At 46.8% G+C, this 16,328-nt stretch overlaps 1 protein-coding gene across 16 annotated transcripts in view; it reads left to right on the plus strand.

The window, feature by feature from the left end:
• STX3 (syntaxin 3) overlaps positions 1-16,328 on the plus strand; it is a 76,275-nt gene that overhangs the window by 57,593 nt on the left and 2,354 nt on the right. For 3 of the 16 annotated variants that reach the window (XM_074336432.1, XM_019754051.2, XM_074336436.1), the window contains 6 exons: positions 3,671-3,770; positions 4,049-4,123; positions 5,204-5,271; positions 6,717-6,825; positions 7,687-7,760; positions 7,954-8,088. In XM_074336432.1, the coding sequence (XP_074192533.1) occupies positions 3,671-3,770; positions 4,049-4,123; positions 5,204-5,271; positions 6,717-6,825; positions 7,687-7,760; positions 7,954-8,088 (561 nt within the window). Of the gene's footprint in view, positions 1-3,670; positions 3,771-4,048; positions 4,124-5,203; positions 5,272-6,716; positions 6,826-7,686; positions 7,761-7,953; positions 8,089-9,686; positions 9,798-9,912; positions 10,613-11,343; positions 11,458-13,929; positions 15,868-16,328 lie in introns of those variants that run through there. The other 13 variants (XM_019754044.2, XM_074336435.1, XM_019754043.2 and 10 more) reach the window with 11 other exon arrangements.

A 16,328-nucleotide genomic window follows, 5' to 3' on the forward strand; every position in this document is an offset into this window, starting at 1 on the left:
CCAGCTTTGATAAAACCCCTGAAGTTAACTTCTGTCACTTGGCTGACTGAGACCTCTCTCCGTCCCTTCTCATCAATGTTTATTTTCCAAAGCAAGGAAGCAAACAAAGAGGACTGGACTGAGAACTAATATAAGGACTGTTTTGGATTATGCTATTTTTGGGGAAAAGGAAGGGTGTATGAATTGTGAAAAGGAGGAGTCATTTATTTGACTCTTATAACCCCATTACTTTTGTCACCTTAAAGGGGTGGCACATAATATGTTTTCAATAAATAAATATGCAGGAACTAATACCTAACTAGAGACACAAGGTACATAGAAACTTAGGGGAGGCAGAGACGTTTTAGGTATCAGGTTGGTGCAAACGTAATTGCGGTTTTTGCAATTGTTTTTAGCCCTTTAAACTGCAGTTACTTTCGCTCCAACCTAATAGAGTGGACAAAGCCTTCTACCCTACGTGATAGCCACTGGTTCTCCAAGGCAGTACTTTCTCTGCTTTCATTGTCTACCTCAGTTCCGCTGGCTACTTAGATCCAGAGGGAAGAGGCCATCCTTGCCTGGAAAATAACTCCCTCCTTTTGGTAAGATGTTGGTGATTAGTGTACTGTGGTCATTGTAATTTGTTCCATGACACAGACGCCCAATGTGAAGAGCAGTTGACCTGCTGTCCTTACTTGATTTCCTCGAATGGCTTCTGATGACATCACAGAGCGTGTGTTAACATTAGGATTGCTGTGACAATTGAATCAGATGTGTGTGTAAAGGCACAGCATGGTCCCTGGTGTATAATAAATGTGCAGTAATTGCTGGCTAAGTCTGTACCATGTTTCCCCAAAAATAAGAGCTACCCCGAAAATAAGCCCCAGTTAAGATCGTCAGCCAGACGGACGCATTTAGTACGTTATGACGATGTTCCGAAAGAAGATGACATGACTGTATTTGAATAAATGTAACTTGTTGTACATGAAAAAATAAGATATCCCCTGAAAATATGCCCTAATGCATCTTTTGGAGCAAAAATTAATATAAGACCCGGTCTTATTTTCAGGGAAATATGGTATAAGACCTGGTCTTATTTTCGCGGGAAGACAGTATTTATCATTATCATCATTGAACGTTTATTGAGCATGTACTTTGTGTTAAGCATCTGGCGTGTATTATCTCATTTAATTCCCACAAAATCTCTAGGAAGTGGGAACTATGATAAACCTTATTTCACAGATGAGAGAACTGGGGCCTGTGGTGGGGGTGGGGGTGGTAAATGGCTTGTTCAAGGTCATAAAACAGCTAAGAGGTGGAGCCGAAACTTGAACCTGGTCTGTTCGATTCTAACTGATTTTCTTAAACTGTACTATCTGGCTTGCCACATGGCTGACAAATCATTGAAAAATACACTTTAAAAAGTAACACACAATAAGCAGGTATCGAGGATACGTTCGCTGCCAATTTAGCGTGGTGATTAAAAAAGTCTTTTGGGTTGGTTCCTTCAATCAGCATTTCTTGAGCACTCCTTGTATGAAAAGCTCTCTATAGGGAGCCTTGGTTAGAGAACAAAGAAATACACACATGATCTCAGTGAAAGGCCACTAAGTTACTGTCACAGAACAGTGAGCTGAACATGCACGTAACAGGCTGATTCTGCATGGACCTGGGAGAGAAGGTAGGGGAAAGGAGGGGAGCCTCCCATTGCACCCTTTACCTGGTTCGGGAGACATCGTTGATGTCTAACAGTTTCTGGGGTTCAAAGCTGGATCTCACCTTTCTGCAGTACGACCTTGACTGAGTTTCTACTTTGAGCAGCAGTGTTCTCATGCATGAAAGGGTGATGTGATGGTGTCTTTCCAGACAGACTGTGAAAGGCCTTGTTTCTGATACAGGTATATGTTAAATCAATTTTAGTTCTTAAATATGTTATTGTGCAGGTCATATCAGTATGCTCAAAACAACTGCAAACAACCATGTGGACAAATAGCCTTGAGCTTTTTGATTCAGTGCTTGCAGATTTCCTCCTAGGTTCCTGGTTCCTGTGCAACCTCCCCCGACCCTCCCTTGTTCCTTGGTTATCTGGAAAATGCACAAAAGGAAATTAATTGTATGTAGCCGCCACCATGAAATACTCAGAAAGTCACCTCTGAGGAAAACCAACACTTCCAAGAAAAAACAGACACACAGTTCAAAAAATGAAAGCTTTGTGATCGGCTAGTTGCCCATCCGGAAGTCCTAAAGGGTGATGATTTGGTGAACTGACTAAATGATGAAGTCAGTTTCTGCAGTGCCTCCAAAAGCTGAGGCTTCTGAGGAAGCGGAAGGAGAACGGCTGCAACCCCTGGAGCATGACTGGAGTTGGGAGTGGGGGCACATGCTCCCTGCGCCCGGAAGTCCTGCAGGCAGGTTGACGATGGGGCACCCCGGGCCCAGTTCTCCAGGCCGCAGGGCCGATGGAGCCACCTGCCATCCAGTTTCCACCTGTCTGGAGCAGCTCTGAGCTTGATGCCCAGCTGTCTCATCCTAGCAGCTTCCTATCTCTTTTTTTTTTTCCTACCATTAACCAAACTTTGGGTCACCATGCTCTTCAGTTTATGAAATAATATTCCAGAATCTATTTTCTAAAACATCCAATCCATCGAACATGCAAAATCTAAGGTCCATGGCTTGTTAAAATACGTGAATTTGTAGACCAAGGGATGCTGGAAGCTGCATATCGTGTGGTATTTCTGTTGCATCTAGATGTCCAGATTCTCCTGTATGGCACTTGACGAGATTTCTGTTTGTGAATCATTGCGGTGTTGACGTGCCCCTCGTTTTGGAAGGGAGGCAGATGGACGCGGTGTGTTTGCAGGTCTCCTGGCATATGCTGCTTCACTGCAGCAGGGGCCGGGGTGCCGCCGGGGCTGGTGGTGCCGCTGGAGACGGAGCTGAAGCTGCCTTGATGCTCACGCGCCTGTGTCTCATGATGGTGTTCTAGCTGGGAATAAGTGCTGATGGGACGTTTTTAATGATACACACCTTGTATAACCAGGAACGTTAGAAATGGGCAGGAACAGTCGTGGCTCGAGCTTCTGGATCTTGATCATCTGAGGAACCAGGTCGTAAGAGGCCTTTCGCCAGAACACGTGTCGGAGAGAAGCTTGGGCTATCTCCTGAGATGGTCGCTGCTTGTTCTCTCTCTCTTTTTTTGTTTTGTTCTTCTTTTCTGTCTTGCTATTCTTTTCATTCTTCTCTCTTTGTTTTTCACTCTCTAGGTTTGTTCTCTCCCTTTCACTTCTTTCCTCCTTTCTTTTTCCTTCTCTCCCATCCTCACTCTCTTCTGTTCTCACTTTTGGGGTCAGGGGCTCAAGGACCTGCCTGATCAGCTGTGTGACCCTTCCCTCTGATTCTTCTTCATGGCTTTGCTTGGCTCTCCTTGACTCTGGCCTGAGCGCTCCCACCCAAGGTGGGTAAATACATTCCTTGCAGGGAGAAATGGCTACGGATTTTCAGTGACTGCTCTGTGGACCTTAATTATCTGACTATAGAAAGGGGACTCACTGGGCAGAGGAGACATTTAGTCATTATCATCTTCACAAACCCAGAAGGTCGGCAACTTCCACCAGGGAGCTCTGCTAAGCTTTTACATCGGGCATGGATGTAACCTTCCTGTGATGACAAAAGCTGTTGTCTCTCGTTATAGATCGAGGAAACTCGGCTCAACATTGACAAGATCTCGGAGCATGTGGAGGAGGCTAAGAAACTCTACAGTATCATCCTGTCTGCGCCAATTCCAGAGCCGAGTGAGTGTTTACTCAGAACTGAGTCAGCCAGCAATGACCCTTGGCATTGGGGCTGAGTCAGTCTGGCACTACATGACACCAGTGTACATGTCATATCATCTTCCTTTCTCCTTTGCCCCATCTGAGCTCACCCCACCCAGCCACAGTCAGCTGTTCTTGGATAAATACTGCTCTGGGTGATGGGCGCCTGAGAAAGCCCCCACCCTCCTCTGGTGATGTTTTATCTCACAAAGCAATTAGTCTTTTGTAACTGATTCTCCCTGCCTTTGTTTACTCAGAAACCAAAGATGACCTAGAGCAACTCACAACTGAGATCAAGAAAAGGGCCAACAACGTCCGGAACAAACTGAAGAGTAAGAAAGGAACAAAGGGAACAAGCCAGCCCCCCTACCATCTGTCTCACGTCCGCAGGGTCTACCTCTTCTGGAACAAATCCTCATGGAAGTGACATCACTTGTCCCATCTTTGCTTGTGGTTTGGTCCCTGAAATGACCTATTATAGCCCCAGAAATTTTACCTATTCTTGGGTCATGCCTGTAGTTGAACGAGGGCAGAATTGAAGTAGGAGGTGGGAACTGACGTGTGCTCTCTGCTGCTGCGTAGTTGTGTGACCTGGTCCTTTAACTTAGTTCCTCGACTTTTCTCTTGCTGGTCCTGTTTCCTCGGCACCTACGTATGTGTGACTAGTAATGGTAGAGATATATAGATGCAAAATATACTATTCAGTCTATAGACATTTCTTGGGGGTTCAGGTATGTCACTTTCCCGTTACCCCAGCTCCAGCCCCTCAGTTTAAGCATTGTTCAGTGAAGTCATTGTCATGGATTCAGTTCAGTTCCTCGGGGACCCAGAAGGTCTCTCAGTTCCATGGCTGTGGTCTGCATTCTTGCGCAGTGTGTTCAGTGAATGCTTATTGGTCAGAAAGTGAAAGCAGCATTGCTCAGCCCAGTGTATCATTTCTTCCCCCAAAACAAATTTTAACACCTGTTTTCGTGAGTCGCAGCTGCCAACAATTGCAATGACAGCGTACCTGCCCCTGTGCCAAGTGCTCGGTGTGTGTTCTCACTCACTCCCCACACCGGGATTGTGAGGGAGGTACTGCTGTTTATTCCATCCTACAGATGAAGGAACGGGACCACCAAGAGAGGTGGAGTGTCTTTCCTAAAGTCACACAACTAGTAAGTGGCAGGACAAGGACTTGAGGCTAATTTTCTTGGTGACAAAGACTCTCGCTGTTCGCCGCTGTGCTAAGATGTTTTCAGAGAAGACGCAGAAGTAGGGAAGGGTGTGGAATGCATGTTCTGTGGCTCACACGTGAGATGACCTTTTGAGATTGTATCTGAGCGGCGTGTGTAAGAATGAGCGAGGTGTGCGTTTCTTGGAAGAGAGCAGCGATGTGTCGCTGGAATAACCTACCTGACTCTCGTCTCCAGGCATGGAGAGGCACATTGAGGAAGACGAGGTCCGCTCGTCAGCAGACCTCCGCATTCGGAAATCCCAGGTAGGACGTTCAATCTTTTCATTCTCTCCCCCCTTGGCTGAGGATTCTTTTTTTCTTTTTTCTTTTTAAATACAATTCTTATTTGGAACTCAGTTGAAGAGGTGGTGAGGGGGAGCTGCCCAGGTAAAAGCAGAGGACAGGGCCAGGGTCCAGCACGCTGGGCCCCTCTCTCACACGCTCCTTTTCCAAATATGCCCTTCAAGAACTTCCTAGGGCTCCCCAGAACACAGCTTAGGGTTTTGTATGCCTCCTTGTTTTATAGGTGAGGAATTGAAGTCTTCTCTCTAAAGATGTTTGTCATTAGATGTCCAGTTTGGAGTTAGGCTCTGTGGTGGTCATCAAAGATACAGTCCTGTCCTTAGAGAACTAGCATGATATTCAAGTGTAAGGAAGCTATTATGTGAAACCCAACAGCAGGGCAGCGCGAGAAGACCTAATCAAATGCATGTGCTCTCAGCATTAAAAGATCTCAGGAAGAATGGGGGTGGCCAGCGGAGGCTGGGCCTTGGCCGGGCAAAGGTGCCCACATGGACAGGTTCAGGGGAAGAAAGAGGTTCTCCTAAGAGGCGAGGAGGCGGGAGTGCGTGTGTGTGTGTGTGTGTGTGTGTGTGTGTGTGTGTGTGTGTGTGGCAGTGGTGGTGTTGGGGTGGGGGTGGGGAGGAAGGGCAGGCATGAAAAGAATAGCTCTTTTGGAGAAAAAAAGTTTGTTGTGGGATAGTGGATGCTGAGTCTTGGTAGAGAATGTGGTGCCGTATTGCAGAGGTCTCTGCCTACTTGTGCAGGGCATTTGATGATGATCGAGTGGCCCACATGCATTTACTTCAGGCCACAGTCTGTCGGGAAGAGAATCTGGTAGCCACTTGGAAGCTGGATCAGAGTGGGGAAAAGGCAAGGGGCAGGTGGCTCTCTGGTTGGATTTTTGCAGTGATTTTCTTTCTGAATTTGCATGGTGGTAGCAGGTTTGAAAAAAAATATCAATACCAGGAATTTTTCAAAACCAGTAGTGCTTGATGGCTGTGAAGTGAATGTGTGTAGTTAGAAGCAAGAGCAGTTAGGGAGATCAGTTTGGGTAAGAACTCATGGCAGGTAGTGGACATAGGAAGGGAGTCTGGCAGCTCTAGAAAGCCAGCCAAGGGTTGTGCCAGAAAAATGCTCCTCATCTGTGTGAAGGCAGAGCTGTGAGATTCACAGAGGTGACCTCGTCTGGCTTCACAATTACCATCTGAGGTCCGCAGCGCAGGTAAGCAAGTGCCAAATACTTGCTATGGAAAGGCCCGTGGACCCTCCGGGTGGCGTAAAGCTAGGAAACCAAAAAGTTGAGTATGACACCTGGTCTTTTAGGGCTGCTGTAGACGAGGCTATGTGGGGGCGGGCTGGGGGGGGGTTCCACCACCTCCCTCACCTCACCTCCTGGGGCCTCACTGCACTGGACATTGTTCCCGCAGCACTCCGTCCTGTCCCGGAAGTTTGTGGAGGTGATGACCAAATACAATGAGGCCCAGGTGGACTTCCGGGAACGCAGCAAAGGGCGAATCCAGCGGCAGCTCGAAATCAGTACGTGTCTGAGGCTCCGCGGCACCCCTTCACCTTCTCCTGACACGTGGTTGTCGGTCCCCGTTGTGAGACCTGGGGGGAAGGAGCAGCAGCGTGGCTTGCGGCTTCGGTCTCATATTGTGCCCAAGCCCAGGGCAGGCGTTACAGCACCGGCATTTCCTATGTCTTGGGCTGAAAGGTGGCACCGTGTTTCTCAGGCCCCAGTGATTTTGTTCTCGTGGGAGCCAGCATTTCCTCTACATGGAGGGGAGGCACTTGTTCAACATCTGCCCTCCTGGGGACTCAGGACATCTTTGTGACAGCAAAGAACATTTATGAAATCAAAGGCATGTTGCTAACTGCTGTGAGGAGGAAGGAAATGAATAAAGCCGTGCCCTTTAGGGATTTAGTAACGTGGAAGGCAGGGCGCCGCAGGATGGGAAGCTCTGTAAGTGGGGGAATGTAGGAGCAGGACGGATCAGAAGAAAGCAAGTGTATTCAGTACAAGGTTGTGCAGGGCCTGGGAAAGGGTGCATCTGGAAGTAACAGTGTGAGGCTAAGCGGGGTGGAGAAGGGGCTCTCTCAGGAAACGGCTCCTGGCCCTGAGGGCGTTGGACTCCATAGTGGGGTGATGGGGCCAGTAAACATTCTGACTAGGAAGAACGGGATCAGGTATGCGCTTCAGGAAGGTAATTGCTGATCATGTTAAGCAAGGCTGGGTTAGGGGAGAAATCAGAAGACCGACGAGGCGGGACGCTGTTGGGGGAGTGTTGTGAGGGCCACGGTGTTATGGTGAACTGACCGCATTCCTAATTTCCAGGGAACGTGTGAAATGGTGTGCTTTGATCTTGTAGTTGATACTTTCCTTCTTTTGTTATAAAGCCGGCAAAAAGACAACAGATGAGGAGCTGGAGGAGATGTTGGAGAGTGGGAACCCAGCCATCTTCACTTCCGGGGTGAGTGACCCGGGAGCTGGGACGCACGCCCCTCCACAGAGGAGGGAAGCCACTGGGGAGCTCCAGTCGGGCAGCAGGTGGCGAGTGGAGGGTGGGCTGCAAGTGTGGGGCAGCAGCAAGGAGCTGGGCAGGAGGGTGTGTGAGGGCTGCAGCGGGGTGGTGGCTGACGGCGGGGCTGTGTGGCCTCTCGTAGATCATTGACTCCCAGATCTCCAAGCAAGCCCTCAGTGAGATCGAGGGACGGCACAAGGACATCGTGAGGCTGGAGAGCAGCATCAAGGAGCTCCATGACATGTTTATGGACATCGCCATGCTGGTGGAGAATCAGGTAACCGGCAGTGGTTCGAGCGCTGGGGGGAGGAGAGGAAAGCACAGGTTCCCCTGAGAGCCCTGAGGAGGGAATGCTGGAAGCCAGGTGCGGCGGGACAGTCATCGGGAATGTGCATAACGGAGAAACAGAACCCCAGCCTCCCAGGGACCATGCACCTTGAACGCTGACGCTTGGGGCAGCCTCAGCCTTGTCATTCCTGCCTGGTACTTAGGCTGCAGTCATTTCTCATTAACATGAGGTTTGATGTGTTCTGTCAAGTACCTAGTTCCCTCTGGCTTGAGGATCTTTTTATTTGTCTTTTAAAATGAGAGATACGGTTTCTTAATGACGATGATGCCTTTAAACAGTCTCCTGATATGAACTATTTCCCTGGTGACATTGAAAACATAGCTCACAGCAAAAAGTTAGGTTTAACAGAGGTTTTAATTTTTTTTGTGTGTGTATTTTTCCAAAACATTGACATTTTTTGCTCAGGAGCAAGAGCAGACAACAAAATGAGTGAAGGAATAGCAAAATAATATTTACAGAAACACTTGAAACACGTGTGGTGCTTAATTTGACAGCTTGTTTCGTCCCTGGGGACGCTTCTCAGGGATGTGAATCTCTACCACCTGCACATGGGGTTAGTTTCACATAGTCAGATGGCTCCTAGTGCCTCAGATACACCAGTGCCACGGCTAGTGTCACTAGTATTGTGACCCACCAGCGGCTCTGCCACTTGGGGAAGGACTGCAAAACCTAACTGAAGCCCGAGCACTGGTCACTGGTTGTGACATCAGTTCCCTGCTCAGGGCACCCCCTTCCTGGCCTTTGAGTCATTTCTCTAGTCCTTCCATGCCCATTCTTCTTTTTTCCCCCCACACTGCCTTGCCGAGGAACTGGTTTGAGATTCAAGTGGTGGTAAGTGCTTTTCTCTGTTTACAGACTGCCATAAAGTGGTGGGTCGGCTTGAGGAAGGCCTGGGTAGGTGAGGGGCGTGCCCATCCTAAGAAGCCCAGATGTTAACTGGAATGACAGAACTTGCCGTCAGGAAGTAATAGCTGGGAAAGGGTTGGGAGTCTTGTCAGGAGACCACTGTCTCTTTGCTGAATAGCTTCGGGAAACCCAGTCTGGCACTTAAGGGGCCTGGGAATGTCTCTTAGAGGAAGCACATGTTCCCCGCCTGAGATGTGTGCCAGGCACCATTCTATTAGTAGTGAACACACTCAGCTCAGGTCCGAATGAGCAGGAAGGGGCCACGGTCCTGGTAAGGCCCTAAGTACATGAGATATTCTGATTTGGGTTCCTCTCCTCACATGCTTATTTAAAAAAAACACGGTGCTGGTGGGATCCGTCAGAACATGTTGTTACCAGGTATATAGACAGTGCCCATCACAGAGAAGTAACTCAGTGACTGTTTCTTGAATGAGCGACCACCAAGGATTGGGGAACTGTGGGTAGATCCCATGGAAAGGTGAAAATGTGCCTTTGGGAAGGCTGCATGTCAGGGTTTCTGGACATCCCTCTTGGCATTGAAGATTATAATGTGGGGATAGCTAGGACTGTCCTGAGGGGGTGGGTGGTTAGTGAGTGTGACTAGTGTCTGTTCTTTGCAGGGTGAGATGTTAGACAACATAGAGTTGAATGTCATGCACACAGTGGACCATGTGGAGAAGGCACGAGATGAAACTAAAAGAGCCGTGAAATACCAGGGTCAGGCCCGGAAGGTGAGACTGTCCTGCTCCCTTCAGAGAAGGGTCCATTTAGTGCGCTGTCTCTGCCTGTCCTCTCTTTCCTCTCCCTGTCTCTTTTCCTGCCACTACCTCTTGCATCTGGGGAAAGGGAGCCATGATTGACCGTATTGAGAACAACATGGACCAGTCAGTGGGTTTCGTGGAACGGGCCGTGGCCGATACCAAAAAGGCCGTCAAGTATCAGAGTGAAGCTCGGAGGGTGAGCGCCTTCGTCCCAGCCGGTCTTCCTTGCTTCTCCTCTCTGGTCATCCCCACCTGTGTCCTTGAGCCCTTTGCCTTCCTTCTCAGTCCTGGCCTCATCTAGTACCTGTCAGCTTTTCCTAGAGATGCTGCCCTTCCTTCCCAGGTGTGCCTTGCATGGATCTGGCTCAGTGCTCTCTACCCAAGAACCCACACTTGGAGGCAGTTGTGTAGGATGGGTGTATTGCCTGGGTGTTGCTGCTACCCTTCTCTGGGACAGAGCTCATGACCCTCTTAGAAGTTACACTTGACTCCTCTGTCTTCAGAAACCTTCTCTTCATTGTCTTCCACTCCAGGAGCCCACGCCCTGCCTCCTGGCCCCCCTTTTCTCTGCCACGAACCCAGTGCTATGCCGATTGCTATGTAGTAAACATTATCTCATATCTTAAGGAGCACCTATTATTTCTACTTCAAAGATGAAACAGTTGAGGGTCAGCGGTAAAGTAATTGGCTTCAGGCCACCTAGTAAGCGATAGGAACTGGGATTCAAATTCAGACTGTAACCATGCTCTTCCCACCATGCCAGCCCCCCCCACCCCCACCAGCCCTCTTCCTTCTGGTGCCCTGTTTGCTTGAGGCCTTCGAGCATCTTTGCCCACCGACTGGTAGACACTCTAGCTTTATTAAAGAGAAGTGAAGTAACAGGGCCAAGTGGATTATGCTTTTTAGACTGTTCTCTTCTGACTGTTTCTCCTGGGCTCTGGGATTTTTGTTCTTCATTTCCTTGTTTTTCTTCCCACTTTATCTATTGCTTGCACAGGGAATTAGGTAGCTGGGGAGTTATTTTACATGATAAATCCAGGCGGGTTCACAAGAGGACCTTAATCACACTTTCTGATCCCCAGTCACCGACTGGGGCTAACAGGTGGGGGTGTACTGTAGGGAAGAGGTGGACAGGAGTTTGAAGTTAGGACTATGTCAGAAATGTCTTTACAATGCTTGAAACGGAAAAAATCAGTCGCTCTGTATCTTGGTCTATTGCTGCTTGGAGAGCCCGTGATGGTTGCTCTTATGTCTGTCCACGTATGCAAGACTGCAATGTGAGCTAAGAGCCAAATGAAACTCTGTATTTCCATCTGGAATACATTGCCAGTCAAGAAGTAATTTAACAAATATCCTAATAGAATGTCTTCATGTGGAGATGTAGGTTTTTTTAATCTGAATTGATAAGATACTTTCTATGTAGAGGTGAGAGGGGTTGGGTTTTGCCTGAGTTATTATTGCTTTTTGGTTGTTTGTAATAATGACTTGTTTTTGTTTCTCTTATCCCTCTCTCCAGAAATTGATAATTATCATTGTGGTAGTAGTTGTGTTGCTGGCCATTTTAGCATTGATTATTGGACTTTCCGTTGGGCTGTGATAAGGGTGGCCTGAGAGGCTGCTGCACTGAAATGTAAGTAAACGGAAGGCTCTCAGGACTCTTTTGGCTCCCTCTTGAGAAATTAGCCTGGGATTTCAAATTCCACGTTTTCCCCCTTGTGATTGTCTTTGGACACGCTGAGCTTTCAGTAGCCTGTGAATTCATTCATCTCTTTACAATTCTATTCTTGGGTTCTGGCTGCAATCCATGGGTTGGGTCTCCTGTTTGTTCCTATCCTGTGGATTCTGTCCCTGCTCTTTGTCTGGTAATGTTTCACCACCATTCCTGGCCATTCTGAGCACCTCATTTTCACTTCCCTTACCCAGCAAGTATGCTCCTAAGCTGGGTACAATCTATGTTCTGGATCTGCGATTTGTCTTCCGAATTCTGACTGGACGTTGGGCTTTGCTTTCGTCTCCTTTTCAATGTAAATGAAGCTTTGCACTGGGATTTGGGTCTGTAGGGTTTTGTCTGTGGTTGGATCACGAATGATATAGTAGCTAACATGTTTGAATGTTGAGTTTTGCCAGACAATGTACTAAGCACCTTATACACATACAATTGAATCCTCACAACACCCTTATAAGACAGGTGCTGTGGTTATCCACACTTTACAGATGAAGACACTCTAGCTTTATTAAAGAGAAGTGAAGTAACAGGGCCAAGTTCAAACACACAGCTAACGGTAGACCTAGGAGAGTTCTTCACTACATCTCAGTTTCTCTTTGTAAAACAAGGTAGCCATTTATCATTGTCTACAAAGTCTAGAGAACCTTAAAGGATCGTGACTTTAAAATTTAGGCTGTCAATTTCTTTACACTCTGGTAAGAAGAGTTGAGCCCTGATTCAGGGTTTCCTGTGTGTAGCAGTAGCATGACAAGAATGAGCTAGTTAAAATGTAAAACTGTTAAGTCTGTGACTTCTTAAATATTATTTTTCTGAATAAAATATAGTATGTATTGTTACAAAAACCTATAAAATACAGAAAAGATAAACAGGATGGACTTTTAGTATTATTGCTGATCACTTTGTGGCATGTTCACACACTCAGATGTCGTTTTACATAGTTCAGACTGTGTTATTTATAGTTTTGTACCCAGTCACCAAATCATAAGCATCATTCCACATCACTGAAATCTCTTGGTAGATCTAATTTGCAACACAAGATGGTGAATATACTCTCAATTATTTAACGTTTCCCCAGTGTTGGAGGTTTGTTGTTTGGCTATTACTAACAGTATGACTGACTTACATAATAGTTTTCTCATTTCTATTTTCTCTTTATTATAAATGTACAGAAATTGGGTTACTGAGGTAACAGAAATATCTGTAAGACTTGGTACATTCGGCCATGTTGCTATCCAGAGCGATCCTTTATTTTGCTTCAGGGTGTGTCTTCTTCCTTCCTCCTCTTTCCATGTGACTAGAAGGTCTGAAAGTCAGATCACAGCACTAAACACTCACCTTCTCTTTAGAGAGAAGCAGCAATGAGGTGATCCACTTGTCATAAGTAATTAATTGATTGGCTTTTTTTTTCTTTTCTGGTATTTGGGGTCTAGTCCTTGATATTTATTTTGCTTGCAAAGTTCAAGTTTTGTTCTGACTCTTAACTCTCATTGGAAAGGATCTTAAAATTGAGCAAAGGTATAATAGTTGAAACCTTTCCATATCCTTGGATGAAAGATGTTTTGCAAATTCATAACGTCCCTTACCATTCCTAATTCTAGGTATTTCAAATGTAAATGAATCATGTTTTTTTAATGAGGAGACTAATTAATATATTGTTTTTAGTTGACTTATCCGATCGCTAAGATGCTAAGATGCTAAGATGCTGAACATTTGTTGAGTTGCTTACTGTAGTGTATTCCATATTCCCTATAACATCGGGACTGATTGTTACTCAGATCTGGACTCCCCTCTCCCTCCATGTGACTCGAGGGAGAGAGGTCTCTGAACAGGAGGGGAGGAGAACAACCTACATTTATCCTTTCCACTTGTGTGGCAGTTATTGTTCTAAGAGCATAACGTTATCCCATTTTCAGATAGGAAAGCTCTTTGAAGCGCAATGAAATTAAGAAACTTGCCCAAGGCTGCACAGCTCATAAGGTGGAGGAGCCATAATATGACCCCTGAACTTTTCCATATTCTCTTCACTGTGCTTTTCTGCCTTTTAAGAGAAATGGGGGCGAGGGGCGGGGGTGGAATGGAGATCTGAGTACCAGAATGCTTCTGAAGCGTGTGTTTGAAAGGTGATGATGCCAGACAGTACAGGTGTTTTCTAGTGATTGTGTCTCCCACTCACAAGTCCTTCCTTGGGTGTGTGACAGCCTGTGTGAAGGTTATAAAAGGCCCAGAGATGTAAAATCTCTGCCCTCTCCTAGTAGGGCTTTGTTTCTTGTACCGTGGGATATTCCAGGTACGTATATTGGATTTCTCAGGCTTAGTGTTGACTTCCCCATCAGTCTCCTTTTCCGGGTGTCTCTGACTTTCCTCTCCACCTTCTAGGATTGTGGCTGATCCTGAATGTTGTTCTCCACCGTCATCCTGTGCACTGATCAGCTCCTCCTTCCCCTGCCTCCCTTAGAACCCGATTTTCCTGCAGCCTGGTGTGGCCACCTTGTCTTCAGATGGGAACGGAGTTTGAATGGCCTTCCTGAGACAGACTGGGACCCATTCCTTTGTTTCCTTGTAACCATCCTTGGACCTGACCCAGCAAACCATCTGGTCCTGGAGGAATCTCATCTACCTGATACAACTTTGAGTTTTCCTCAAAACCTTCCCTGCCCACCAGCTCTGAAGTACCTTCTCGCCTGGAATGTCTGAACCAACCCAGCTTCTCTTGCTTCCCTCTGATGTGTCAAATTTTGCCTCGCACCTTGGAAAGCCTATCTGAGACCTCCCCAAGGTGCTGTATTTTCTACCTCATGGAGTATTCTTCTCCCAGAAATTGCAATGCATTTTTTTAAGGGGGGGCGCGGTTCTTTAACAAAGCAAAAGGATTCTTCCAGGTTTGACCACAATAAGGCTTGGACCTGAGTCTTCTCCCTGGCAGGATCCCGGTCCTCACAGTTTGTTGTCCCCAACTCCTGAAAGTATGAGGGATTGGCAGATGTCATTTTGGTCTGGGAAGCTGACTTGTTTGATGTTCAGCCTTAAATTAAGCTCTTAGTGTGTTCAGCTTCGTGGCCAACTTCGATATTTGTCTTCGATATTTGTGCTGTATTCTCTCATGTTTACTTAAGGAGGTGCCGGCATGATACAGTCACCTGAGGTTACTATTTGTGAAGGTGGAGCGTATGGAATATTTGTCTTCATGGCTGAGTCTTGGAAACTTGTTGCTCACTGTTCGAGTGACGCTTTAGGAAGCAATTGCCTTGAGGCCAGAAATAACCAAGTACTTAAAGTTGGGCCAGGGGCAAGGTGCTTGAGTCTCAGGCACTGGAAATGTCTCAGACTGGTGCGAGCATTCACCCATCTCATGTGTTCCAGATGAATTTTTATAATTGTGTGTGAGATATATGTACATATATATGTGTGTCTCTCATGAAGTAGGAAGCTAGAAGTGGAGGATATTACAACCTCAGAAAAATAACCTTGAGCTAGGCTAATACTTAAGTGAGAGACATTTGCTTACCTGGAAATGAATCATAGAAATATGATCTTCCCATGTCATCGAGAAACCTGCCGTTTCGGGATGAGTACTGGGAGAATCGTAGATCTTTTGGGTGAGGATAAGTTGATCTCCATTAAGTATTTCTGCTTAGCAGACAGGTGTGACAAGTTTTGACCTCCCGCCCCCACCCCCCCTGCTGCCTTGGCTAGGCTTGTCCTGAGACAGTCCCACGGCAACTTGATACCATTTGTGTGACCTTTGGAATGCCGTCTCCAGGGCTGAGTCAGCTGGGGGACACCAGGGACCACGGAGTAGCTCTCTCTTCTACCAGGTTAATGAGCTTGACAGGTTCTTTGTCTCCCCCAATTCTTGTCATGGAGGAAGTAATGGCTGATCAACTTTCAAGTGCAGGACTGTGCTGACTGGCTGGTGAGCCTCTCCGATTCCCTGCCCGTCTCTGCCAGTCTGCCTGATTTTTATTTCAGCCTTTAGTTTTCACGCTTTTTAGGATAGGGTGAGCACCCTAGTCCAGGCACTGCCCATTGGCTTCCTGCGCAAAGGCTACTTACTCCGGTCATCGCCACACTCACACGGAGCCTAGGGGAGGCCCTCTTGCCCATGGCTGTGAAGTTGACAGTGGACTGACTCCAGCCGTAAGGCCAGACAAGCTCTAATCATAGGCTTTTGCTCTCCTGAGATTGAGGCCTGGGGCTTGTAGTTTGGAATACAAGTGAAGGGTTTTGTTGTTGTTGTTGTTTGTATTTTTTTAATGTAAACTTGATTATTTTATTGCTATTTAAAAAATAAATGACTTTATATTGATTGTGAAACAGTTCTGGCTCTATTTCTCTGCAAAACACAGTGACTGGGTGCCACCATGTGGTGGTTTTTGGTTAGGGTTTGGAAAGGGATTAAAATCTTCTCAAACGTGTGCTGGATCACATGGATCAGAAGCTCTAATTTTTGGAAATGGTTTAACTCTCAAGGAATACAATGTAACTGTATTTGCGTTTCAGATTTGAGGTGCTGCCCACAAAAGAATTTGGTTCACTCATTGAGTACCGGCTGTAGGAAGAAATGGGGTACATGGGCTGTGATGGGGTCTAGAAGGCAGAAGAGCGTAATAAACGTCCTCCGAGATAGCTGTTGATCCAAGTTTGAGTCTCTCACGCAGAAGGAACATTTCTGATAACACTCTGGGTATCTAGAAGCCAGATCCATCTCCCTTTTCCTGCGCATCCTCTTCCCCGTCCACATGCACTCGTCTCCCTTTCTTTGGGACTCTCTGCAG

The sequence above is a fragment of the Rhinolophus sinicus genome, linkage group LG06 (assembly GCF_036562045.2).
Source record: "Rhinolophus sinicus isolate RSC01 linkage group LG06, ASM3656204v1, whole genome shotgun sequence".
NCBI lineage: Eukaryota > Metazoa > Chordata > Mammalia > Chiroptera > Rhinolophidae > Rhinolophus > Rhinolophus sinicus.